This window comes from Cygnus olor, chromosome 5 (assembly GCF_009769625.2).
Source record: "Cygnus olor isolate bCygOlo1 chromosome 5, bCygOlo1.pri.v2, whole genome shotgun sequence".
In the NCBI taxonomy this organism is placed as follows: Eukaryota; Metazoa; Chordata; class Aves; order Anseriformes; family Anatidae; genus Cygnus; species Cygnus olor.
The window spans coordinates 41,010,945-41,023,050 of record NC_049173.1 but is presented as its reverse complement, the minus strand read 5'-3'; the positions used below and the strand labels follow the sequence as shown (position 1 = coordinate 41,023,050).

The 12,106-nt window shown below is 40.3% G+C and overlaps 1 protein-coding gene across 6 annotated transcripts in view; it reads right to left on the bottom strand.

The window, feature by feature from the left end:
• The window catches only part of MEIS2 (Meis homeobox 2), a 171,666-nt gene that overhangs the window by 4,698 nt on the left and 154,862 nt on the right, over positions 1-12,106 (bottom strand). For 2 of the 6 annotated variants that reach the window (XM_040558354.1, XM_040558355.1), the window contains exons 10-11: positions 1,380-1,438; positions 1-2 (exon numbers count right to left, since the gene is read on the bottom strand). The exon at positions 1-2 is cut by the window's left edge and continues 109 nt beyond it. In XM_040558354.1, coding sequence (XP_040414288.1) covers positions 1-2; positions 1,380-1,438 — 61 coding nt within the window. Of the gene's footprint in view, positions 3-1,298; positions 1,439-12,106 lie in introns of all 6 variants that reach the window. The other 4 variants (XM_040558352.1, XM_040558353.1, XM_040558357.1 and 1 more) reach the window with 2 other exon arrangements.

Here is a 12,106-nt window from a genome sequence, read left to right as displayed (position 1 = left end):
ACCTGATTGTAGTCAATCGTGGACACAGGAGAAAGAAGAGAAGACATACCAAACAATCAGCAATTGTTCCAGCTTCAGCACTGAAACGCTACATACAATATCTTGGCTGTCACTTTAAACTCAGGTTGTGCTTTTTATGAGCTGATTATGTTACCAGGACTATAGAATAAAAATGCTATAGGGGGGCCTAATAAACAAGTTTGTCAAGTCAGTTCACTCGCTTAGGATCTGTTTCTGTACTTACCTTTAATGCAAACCAGTGGAAGCTCGTTGCAGTGCTATGTGTTTTTTTCTTAATGAAGTAAGTACTTATTGTGTTCCTCTCTAATTACATGAAGTTGTGAATCTGGCATCTGTGATACAGGGTACTTATGGTCAAACTTAACAAAACATATAAAACCACTCTCACCTACTCTAGAATGAGTAGGAAAATTCTGGACATCACTTTTCCTGTTTACATATACACTTTATATTTGGTTTAATGTTTTGCATGGTTAGTTGAGTTAGTGTTTTCCCCCTTTTTCACCTGTTAATGAAAAAGAAATTTAATGCTACATGGGAAGAGTTTCCCAAAGGATTAATAACCTTTTCAAAAACCTTTAAAGTGAAGCAGCAGGCGAAATCACCATCAAGTTAAAGCCCTTGTTAGTGACAACAGTCATCACCACATGGAGAACAGTTTTATCCCATAACCTCATGGCAGGAAACCACAACTCCCTAGTATGCTAAGGAAATGCATATTACGAAGTGCAATGATTAACACTGCACCAGTTGCTGTTCAAAGAGTTACGCATTCTGCGTGCTTTATCAGAAACTTTAAAAAAAGGTATTGTAGCAAAAATTCGTATGTTTTGCTGGGAATATATCTGGTGCATTCTCAAACAAAAGTAATAATCTTTTAATATTTTTTGTCAGTATGGTACCACGTCGCATTAGTAGCATATTGTGAATAGTAAAAGCAAATGAATGGATACAATGAGTTTTACAGCTAGCTTTCCAGAAGTGAAAGCAATGCATACACCAAGGAGTTGTGGGTAGCGAGAGAATGAGATTGTCCTGCTGATTGGATGCAGACAAGCAATGAGTAATTCAAGAGCTCACAGTCAAACAAACTGCTTGTGGCACTACTACTTGTACCCAATTACCAATTCAGAGAGAAAATAAAAAGCAGTTTCAGTAGAGTCAGGGTGGGAAATCTCCAATTAGCACCAATTAGCGAAGTTGCTTCCTACAGCGGAATTCTGGGGCCGTAGGAAAAAAATAATCTCCCAGAATGCCTGGTGGAGGCATTTATTTACCAGGTGATGGGACTCCTGAAGAATAACTTGATGAGGATTTGCGCCTGTGGGACTTGAATACAGATACTACTTGGAACTTGCCTGCTCGATTTGACTGGTCAATCATAGGCTGTACTATTCTTCTTCTGGCATTAATAAACCTGAAACAGAATACAAAGAATAGCGGTCCTTTCATCAGCTTGCTTCTGTGTTTTGAGAACACCTCTGCCTGAAAACTGATGGGATTTTAGCGCGGCACAGCTACGTGTTTTGTTTTGTGTTTCTTTTTTAAAGAGTATAAATTCACTTTAAAGGATTTTCCTCTAAGTGCCCAGAAATTGTAACTGGTAACATGCTTATCTTACTAGCCAGCTTAAAGCTGGATTTGCCAGAAGGCTTTAAAGAGTAAACGTGAATGAAAACTTGTGTTTAAAGACAATTGTTTCTTTAACTTCTTAGGGTAGCTTGGAACCTGGTTAAAGTTCACAGGCTGTGAGACTTTTTTTTTTTTTTCCCCCCTCCATCACAGGGATTCAGCTACCCTTGCAGCTGGCCATAAATGAGGACCAGGCTTTGCCACTCCGTGCTTTCACAAGGTATTGTTAGGTCAGCAGAGCCATCAATTAGGCTGTCTGAAGTTTTATCACCAGCACAGCAGCAATAAGTGCTGGCCCAGAAAGACTTCTGCTCTTCTGCAACTCCTGCAGTTGGAGCCTGTAAAGGCCGGGGTCGCCGCGAGGTCAGTGCCAGCTGGGGGCGACCTCTGCGGCCGAGCGGGGACACCCAGCGCACGGCACCCGCCGGCCGTAAACCCAGGCACCTCTCAACTCGTTAGGAACAGCGAGCCGCAGGTACATGTGGTTAATATTAGGCCCAAAATAACTTTTCTGCGAGCCCCCCCCCCCCCCCCCCCCCCTTCCCCCTCTCTCAGATCAGGCCCCGTAGCTGCCCTGGGTGCTGAGGCTTTTGAATGCCGGGGAAGGCAGTTAGTTGGCCGTGGAGCCTGGATTTAATTTCGCTGGTAATCCAGAAATAAGTGCTTGCATATTTCTTGTTAGCTTAATGCACAACAACCCGCATCGGCACAAACTAAGGCAAATTAATTTCAGCAAAATAATTTTCAAACTTTTTTCGCACCGTTTCTTTCAAAACAGGGCAATTTTCTATCACTCACAAGCCACGCTTGTTTTTGTCCCCCTTCTTTGTGTTTGAGAACACTCCGGAGCTTTTGCACAGGTTTTGTGTGCTATTTCACAGTTCAGACTTTAGGCTGGTGACCCTTAAGGAGTGCTAATGAAGTTGAATACTAGTGTTTAATCCTCTTCAGAAATACTAACATGCCCATCATCCAAAACAGCCTCCAATAATTGCCATTGGGCCCGATCCAAAGCCCAGCCAAGTCTTTCAGTCAGGAACTGAAAACTAAGTTCATCTGCTCATTTAGTAAATTGCTGGCCTTTCTATAGCATAAACTCCGCAAGCCCTTTTGTCGTGCTCCCCTCCCGCCCCCCCGCCTAAATTCCACCGCAGATAATGAAGGATGGTACACCTTCGCTTGCCTCTCCCGTAATCACAGTTGTGGAAATTTCATTAGACAGATGCATAAATGCTACAAGTAACACTAAAGGGCTCTTTTGCATCTCTCTGTTTACATCCTAAAGACGTTCTTTATTCTTTAAGAAAAGTATAATTCAGTTGTCAGAAATGTCATCCTGCCTCAGAATTAGTCATGACTTCAGGTATTAAAATAAAAACTCAGACACAGTCGACGTACTTGTTTATTCCCTTCTGACTGCAGCATGGGGAAGGCAGTTCTTACCTTGGCGCTGTGATTTCTAGACAGGTTTCCGTCCTCAAAGACAAAGGTCTCCGATAGGACTTAATTTGCTTAGCTGCTTTCCAGTAATGTTACCACGCTGACCAAATGGAGCCTGACCTGAACCTTCTCTAGCCAGCATGCCTTTTATCAGCTAAAGTTAAGGCCAATAGAGATTAACAGGAAAGCCTGATAAGACTGTTTTCTCTTCTCCTATGAGCTTCTAATGGTGTATACAGATGGCAAGGTTTTAAAGAATGGAATGAACGCTTATTTAGGCCTGTAAAAAATCACAGACAACAGACACTGCCTCCCCCCCCACACACACTTTTCGTCTTACTAACCTGTTTTCTTCAATCAGACCACTCTTCAGGGAAACCAAATTGCTTTTTATTTATTTATTTATTTATTTTATTTTAACCCCAACCACTTTTATTATTTACATCTGGTGGTCCCCTTATTTATGTCCCTTTCCACTTCCCTGCAAACACACCCTCAGTCACAGGGCTGCGAAGCATTATGGGCCTTGGCTCTCAGCGGGAGAACTCGACACTGTCTTCAAACAAATAATTAAGGGGAAGGTTAAAGGTTCACCCAGAGGTCATATCTTTGGATACTCCTCAGAAAGTTTACATTAGTAAGAAACGGGTGCCCTCTGAAGTGTTTTTTTTCAATGGGTTTGCACAACAAGGCAGAACATAAAGAAAATTCTATGTCCTGAAAGGTTTCAGGTGACAACTGCTTTACAGTCATGAGCGGGCAAATTTGGATACTCCGCTCTGGTCCTGCACATTTGACAACCACCATGGCATGAGCTTTTTGGATATTGAAATACTGAAAATCTGGGATATTGAAAAAAACTTGTCCAACCATTCACTTCCCTAGTTCTATTCCCCTGATATGAATAATGGCAGCTTTTCAGGGTGAAGTCTACATAGAGACGATTATTTTGGAAATTTTTCCACTAATTATTTTGGAAATGGGAATTAAAGCCCTAATATTGAGTCCCCCAATCTTTATTTTGCTACAGAGAAAAATAGTAGTAAAAATGATCACATTTGTCCAGCAATTTTTTCCAAACAACAAAAAAAAGCACTTTGCTTTGATTTCTGATTTCATCGTATCTCCACTTTCCTATTGCGCATGTGAATAACTGCAGGTGCAAATGACAGCCTCTAGACCAACACCACTTTGAAGAGAAGATACTCTGTCATATTCTCAGAAAGATATAGGGGCACAGGGGCTTTAGGCATCCAGATCATTTTGAAATTCCATTCCTGTGACTCCTCTGAAAAATCCTGGCCAGCAATGGCATCAATTATATCCACCAATGGGTGTGTCTGAAAAATTGTACTTGGAATTATTTATTTGAAAAATTGCAGGTGCAAACAGACATACATTTCAGGTCAAGCTGAAAACGGGATCCTAGAGTCGTAGCAGTAGCTACATCACATAACGCATCAGCACAATTGGTAGACAAAAGCACAGAATGCAGTGTTTGTGGATTATTATGTGTCCTTTATACTGCCCCATAAATATGCACAGTGCATAATAGAGACACAGAAACCACAATCCCTGCCCTAGTCTTTACTTTTTTTTTTTTTTTTTTTTTTTTTTGAGGCCTTTTTTGAATCCCTCAGGGAGTCATCTCTAGGGCCAAAGTAAAGCAAAATACAGCCTTCTGTACAGCACTTCAGTTGGTGCATTGCAAAAACACTGATGTTATTTTGGCACAAACATCTTCAAAAGGCACTAAAAGACAGGTTAAAAAAAAAAATAGAATGCCAGTGCCACTATTTCCAGCATTACTCGGAACCCTATAAAAGAGGAATTCACAGCTTTGCTCCTGACACTAATTGCCTGCCTTGTTCATACCCTTCACCCAGAGGCCAAAGATTGAATGGCCTGAAAAGATGAGTAAAATCTATCAACAAGACATGGATTTCTTTGTTACTCTTCTGTTAATAGTAATTCCTATTATTTGGATGATAGCAGCGGTTAGAGGACCCAATGAAGCTCGGTCGTACTTCACCCCACGCTGCACAAACACAGTGTCCAAGAGAACTCACAGTCTGAACAGATTTCTAGGCAAAGCCTGAGGGAGAGGAGACGCCTTCTCCCTGTTTGCAAAGGGGAACTGAGACAGACGGAGATTAAGTGACAAGGCCAAAGTCATACAAGAGATCTTTGGCAGAGCCACACTCCCAACATAGATTTCCTCAGTCCTCTTTCAGCGCTCAGTACAATCTGCTATCCATATGCTATCTTTCCTTTGTTCCCCCAGATTAGCAGTCAGGCACACTGGCAGGGGAGTACAGAGAGAGCTCCCATTGCCACTGTTTGTGCCTTACCTGCTGTGTAGATAAAGAGGGGTCATCAGCCTCCAGGGCTGAGTCGATACCTTCACAAACCCTACATTCATGTGGTACTTGGTCCTCATTCCAGAATGATAAATGAGGTGTGTAATGTTGAGAAATACATGTCATTGACATAGTACTTTTAATGAAAATCTCACTTCCAGCATTTTGCAAGTGACAGATTACCAACCCCCCCTTATTCAAACAATAGCCATTTGAAATGAGAGTTTTGTGCTTCTTGTATTTTTTTAATTGCTACCTAAAGCAGCCATATATATTATCTATAGCCAAAGTCTGTCTTTCTCACACAAGTAGTTCTGGTAACTTCGGTGGGACAATTTACAAAAGCACAGCCAACAAAATTTGGCTCAAAATGCACAACAATATGGACTTTCAAAAGAAGTAATTTCATTTTTTATCCAGCAAAAAGCAGTACAGCAGTAAAGGTACACTCGTGAATATGCAGTGTAGTCTGGTGATTTGGTAGCCCTAGTCCTAATTGGTTTCTACCATTGCTAATTAGCATGACAATATAATCTAAATATATGCATTTAATTACATCTCTTCAATAGAACCTCGGTTTTCTTTGTCCAAAATAAACATGTATTCTGTATTTTACAGGAAGTTCCATAATTAATCTTCTTTATATATTTATCATATTTTATCTCAAGTCCTATCAAATGATGTTAAACTCACATTTACATAATACATTTAATATTTATAATAAGTAACATTCAGATAAAAATGCAGAGAAATGTCTGCAAGTGCAAAAGAAAATAAACAGCAAATAGAGATCTCTTAGTCTGCTCGTTCATGTCTGACACTTTCAAAAATAATTTTGTTGTTGTTTTCACTGTCTTCTTGTACATACAGTGTGTTTCAAAACACAAAGACTACTCCGTACATGAATCTAAGTAAGAGTAATTTTTAAAATGAACTGTTAGTGACCATACTGATTGGAAATCAGAATTAGAAATATCTCCAGCTTTACTCTATGGCTGTCATGGAAAAATCACTTTAAGTATATAGGGTCACAAAAATCTTGTTTCAGGAGGATGAATAGCATGAAAACTTAGGAAATTACAATTCATCTCCAAGCTGAGTCTAACCTGAACTCAAACAGAGAGTGGTATCTAATTCCTGTCACTTGACTATACATCTCATGTCTACTGTGAGATGAACTGGTACAAAACTGAAACAGTCTCCTGTAGAAGAGTAGACTGCTCCTTATGAGAAACTGAGGAACAACATGGGCCACCAAGTACTGCTCAAAACTTTTCAATATCAGTCCTCTATTTTCACTTAAAATATCCACCTCAGAAAATGAGGTGTTAAAATACTGCATTTATTTAACAAATCAGCCACTGCATTAAATGGGTTCTCAACTCTATGTGAATAACTGAGAAACAAATTTGTGAGATAAATTCAGTGTCAGTTCTCTTAAAGGATTAATGACCAGGAAAGTTTCGCCTCAGTTTAGATTTTAGCCCAAGAAGACATTTCTGCTCATTCGCTTGAAAAGAATACAAATACCGAGTGAATATTGTCACAGGCTTAGTCATAGCAATAATAAAAATAAGAGTAACAACAATAATGTAGGGTCAAAATTGTTTATGCACAAAATTTTTAGGTACCCAGGGGAACAGTCTAACAAGATTTTTCAAAAACCTGACAAATCTAGATGAGAAGCTCAACTCTTATTAAGCCTAGGCAAGTGGGAGCTGAGCCTGATGAATAAATTGGGTTTAAGCACCTGCTTCAATCTGCTGAGTAAGAGCCTAAAATTCATTCTAAGAAATAATTCAAATGTTTTCACCTTTGCTGAGAAATCTTTGCCAAAAATGATATCTCAGTATTCGGACTGTGAACATGTCAGTGTTTAGCCCAAGAGTATACTACACGGATCCCTTGTTGCCCAAGAATGCCCTAATTTGGAAGGGAAAATAAGCAATGGAATACTATATTTAAGTCACAAAAAATGTTTTCATAAGTAACCTAGAAAATTACTTTTTTTTTTTTTCCCAGTCTGAAAGAACAGTTTTAGAAATCTTGAGGAGTTCAGAGCAGTCTGAATGAACGTATTAGAAAAGACTAATTTTCAGAAACATTTTATCAATATACCCCATCTCCTTTGTACCAATCTTTGTCTGTCACCCGAACTTTTATCTGAGCAAGTACAATCTAGTTATCTTACTTTATTTAACTGCTCTCTCCAATATGTATTCTAAACTGACAGAAATAGGTTTAGGTGTCCTTTTGTACGTGTGTGTACAAAAATGGTTGAAAAAGCCCTTGTTTATGCTTCACTGAATATGTGCTGCAACAGGTTATCAACACTTATTTGCAGCGTTCCTTACAGAAAAGTAAAAAAAGCTGAGTTAGTCACCTGGAAATGAGCCATCTAAGGAAGGCTTCCTTATGTCCCAAATACTGAGATATGGAGCCACTTCCATGACTGGTTTACAGGGGAAGAGGGAGGGACAGGCAGGTTAATTCCCTGACAAGACTTCACGTAGTTTTGGTTAGCCTTGTTAGAGAAGGGGGCTTGTGGGCTGTTTAAACTGACTTTCTTAAGCTAATTTTGGTATCTCACATCTCTCATAGGTGTGATTCAGAGGACCTAAGTCAGCAACCACATTTGGTGGAGGGAAGGCTCTAGAAGATGACAGTGAGCATCTAAGCTGGGTGCCTAACAGCCCAAGGCAGGCACTAACAGCCCCGTAGACCTCTGCCACATCTTGTATGTTTATGTTGGATCTTCTAAAAATACGTTACGCCACCGGGAGTTGCCAATTGCTGAAAACCATAAATTTGCCCATCCTGTACCTGTGAGACTGTCTTAAAAATTTTGAAATTTAAACAGCATTCTTCTTAGTATTTACATTCCAGGTTTTTGAGTCATTGTGTCACATTTTTAAACTGCTCTCCTCAGTCACAAAATCTAGAAATTTACTTGGAAAGATTCTCACATAACTGCTGTCTCCTGAAGTTGGGGCCTTGAGTTAACATGAAATAACTTGAGCCTTGTGATAAAATCATGAGAATTGGCAACGGGGACAGCTATTTACCTCAGAGAAAATATGTTTCTTTAAACACATGACTCTTGGTTACTGGGCTACCTTTTCAGATCACAGGAAAACGACTTGGATTCTGCCAAGGCCCTGGTGCATTTCACACCAAATCACACACCCTGGGCAGCCATGCTCACGCGTGCCCCAAGCCAGCGGACTGTGCAGGGCGACACTGATCACTGCCCAAAGGTGCCCTGGCAGGGACACACCACCTTGCCATACCGACCCACAGTGGGGTGCAGCTATAGGGCTCCCCGGTGCTCCCTGCCACCGTGAGAGGCCTAACACCTGCCCACACCCCACAGCCTCCCCACCACCTCAGCACTGTGGGGCTGGAGCACTGCTTCAAGGGCGGGCTGGGGCACCAGGGCCACTAGTGGTGGTGCCTCTGCCACGGGGCATGGCAGCCTCCCCTCAGCCCCAGGGGCGAGGTGGCAGCACTCTGCTTTCACTTGGTGCAAGTGCGTGAGGCCGGGGGGATTGCACGGCCCTGGGCAGCAAGTAGGCCGTGAGAGGTGGGAAGTGAGTTTGGTAGGTGAGGGTAGTGAAGAACCGTGCCACATCTGCACATGCAAAGGGATAGACACACATTTCCTTACAAGCTTTCAGAAAAGCTCAGCTTAGGTGGAAAAGTACCCTTTTTTATGCCCCTTGGATTTCTGGCTGGTAAACAAGGGCCACTCGGTGATTAAGGCCACACCTGCAGCCGTGCAGCAGTCTGGCAGGACCTCATTTCCCAAGCAATGCCTGTTACTCTTCCAGTGTGCCATCAGATTATTCATATATGGCTATTTATCATGCACCGTAAAAATGATCTTTTAAAGATACTTGAAAGGAAGGGAGGAGACAAACAGACATACTTCCTTAGCTATTCATATCTTACAGATAAAATGCAAAGTCAATAGACATAAGCTGTAGTATGTAACCTCATCCTGTACTTGATTTATTGCAGATGGGAATCAACTAGAAACTGAATCACTTTGAAATTTTTACTACTGACATTAAAATTCCAGGTTTGTATACATACATCTTGTGGAGATGCTAAATACTATTTTAGCTAATTTGGCATGTGCTTTGACTTGCTGGCACTTAGACGTCCATGTTAAAGGTGGATAACAAACCTGCTATAAAATCTTAAGTAACTCATGCATTTAAAGATGTGTTAGTTTATTATATTAAATTCATAGGACAAGATTTTTAAAACTGATGACGGTCCAGCAGGCTTGGAAACATAATCAGCTTATTCAGCTTCTTACATAGGAGTTGAGGACTCTAATTTTAGCCAACTTTTTCAAAAAGAATTGTGTAGTTTTACAATATCACATTGAAGTAACTTACACATCTTTTTAACTGTTTCATACTGAGTTTTTTAGCCATCTCTAAATTAACCGGAAAAGGAGAGTTGTCAACAAATTTAACATCTGTTTAACTTCCCTGATCAAATTAGATTAAGGTATTAATTCTGCTTCTTTTCAGTGGAAACTACCTAAGTAGCAACTTGCCAAAAATGCATAAAGGTGTTTAGCAATTATGTACTGGGTATGTTTGAAGAGATCAAGGTGCACTCACATGTCCTGTGCTATGGGTATCTCTGATTAGCTTGTCATCTTCTCTGAAGAAGATGTAGCCCAACTCTCCTATACTATGTAACAGGCCAGCTGTTAGCTGTCTGTCAAGCACCTAAAGTGGACAAGTAGTCCAGGAGCAAAAATGTCACTCCTTTGATCTGGCAAGGAGCAGCTGCTGATTTATAGAGTAGGACTTTGTTCTTCCGTTCTATTTTACTTTCTTTCCTAAGGCAGAACCACAAAATCCAGCAGAAAAAAAAAAAGTGCCGTTCTCTGCAACATCAACAAGCTCTGACAACTGCAACAGGGTTTTTCTTGGCCCTAACAAAGCTCTCAGGCATCTCCTTTGACGCTCACCTTTTTTTTTCCTTCTTCTTTTTGCAATGCGGTAGTTATTGTTTAATTCAGCTTCTGTAAATGGAATGGACTGTGGCCAGCAAGCCTGGGGCATAAACACACCTGTATGAAAGAAGCCTTATTGTAGCAACCATCTACAACCAACCTGCACATGCACTACCAGTTCGTGAGTTCAGAAGGAATGTTCCATTTTCCCTGACAGTAAATTTTGCCTTAAGATAACAATTTTTTTTGTACCCACTGTCCTGTCTTGACCATGAAGCTTGTACAATTTTTCATTGTTATTAAAATCTGAAGAAAAAAATAATATGTATTTTTCTACCTGTAACCAGTGGACCTAAGGAAATTGCATCTGAAGAGCCCTTTTTTAAAAAATCACAGACAAAATAGATTTATAGAAACATAGTGCTGAAAGTTTGAGAACTACTGATCCCAAAGATACCCTTTCTGTTTCAGGGACAGCAATGCAATTGTAGCCACCTCCAGTTTATACTGTTACAGATTCTCCTCAAAATAAAATAAAAAAATTGTAAAACAAGTATTTAGTAAGAAATAGAACTTGATGCAACTAATTGGACTGTGATACCACAGCCCAGACTAAAAGCTCTCTTCAGTTCTTTCAGACTCAGGTGCTGAATAGATGCTGTCAGACAATCAGTGACTATACAAGGTGTTAAACTCCTGCCTCACCTACTGGAATGGCAAGGAAGTTTCCTCTGTTGGAGCTGCCCCTTTATTTTCTTTCTGATCTGTTTTCAACTTTATTAGCTGAAAAACAGTACTACGGGCCACAAGAAAAAACTGCAGTATAATGCTGGTGAGCTGGAGAGGAGTATCTTGTGTGCTTATGGATGGGGAAGGGAACCACACAACAAGCTATGTATTGACCCTGGTACATGTCTGCACACATGCTGTGTTCACACTTCTTTATACTGTAACTTTAAAAACAGGCAAAAAAGGTTTACAGAAACAAAGAGGTAAGGGTGGTGGGGGCATCATGACTACAAGGTCTTTTGCATATATGTTATCTTGTGGAAATAAATAAAAACTATTACAGCCAAGCCCCTAAGGAAGGCAGGAAAATGATGATGTACAGGATAGTATAAAATGATATATTAAAAACTGAGCTGTCAGTGGAACAATAGAATATTAAGCAAAAGTCCATAATAACTGGCAGATATTTAGCTGTAGACATCTTCTTATGGTTGGTGGGTACTAAAGTGAACATGAGAAGAAAGAGAACTAGTTAGGTAATTAGAAGTCATGGGCATAAATAACACATGAAGTACAAACAACATCCACCCCCCATTTTATATCTCTTATTCAGATACACCTAATCATCTCTCAGTAAGTCATACCTATGTGCTGATATCACTTGTGTTTTGGTCTTCACACTGGTTACAGGAGATTCAATTTATGTTAATCTTCTTTCCCTCTCTAGATACAGAATCACGTTCACTTTTCTCCTTTAATTATTCAAATACTGGTGGCAAGTCTTTTATCAAACCAGAGGGTCTTATGGCTTAGTAGCTAGAGATGTGTCAGCACCACAGACACCATGGATTGCAGCCTCCATGTTACAGAATACTTGCTCCACAATGACTGAAGATATTGCCAGCATAAGTATGGGATGGCTATATTGTTTAAGCATGCTAAAACC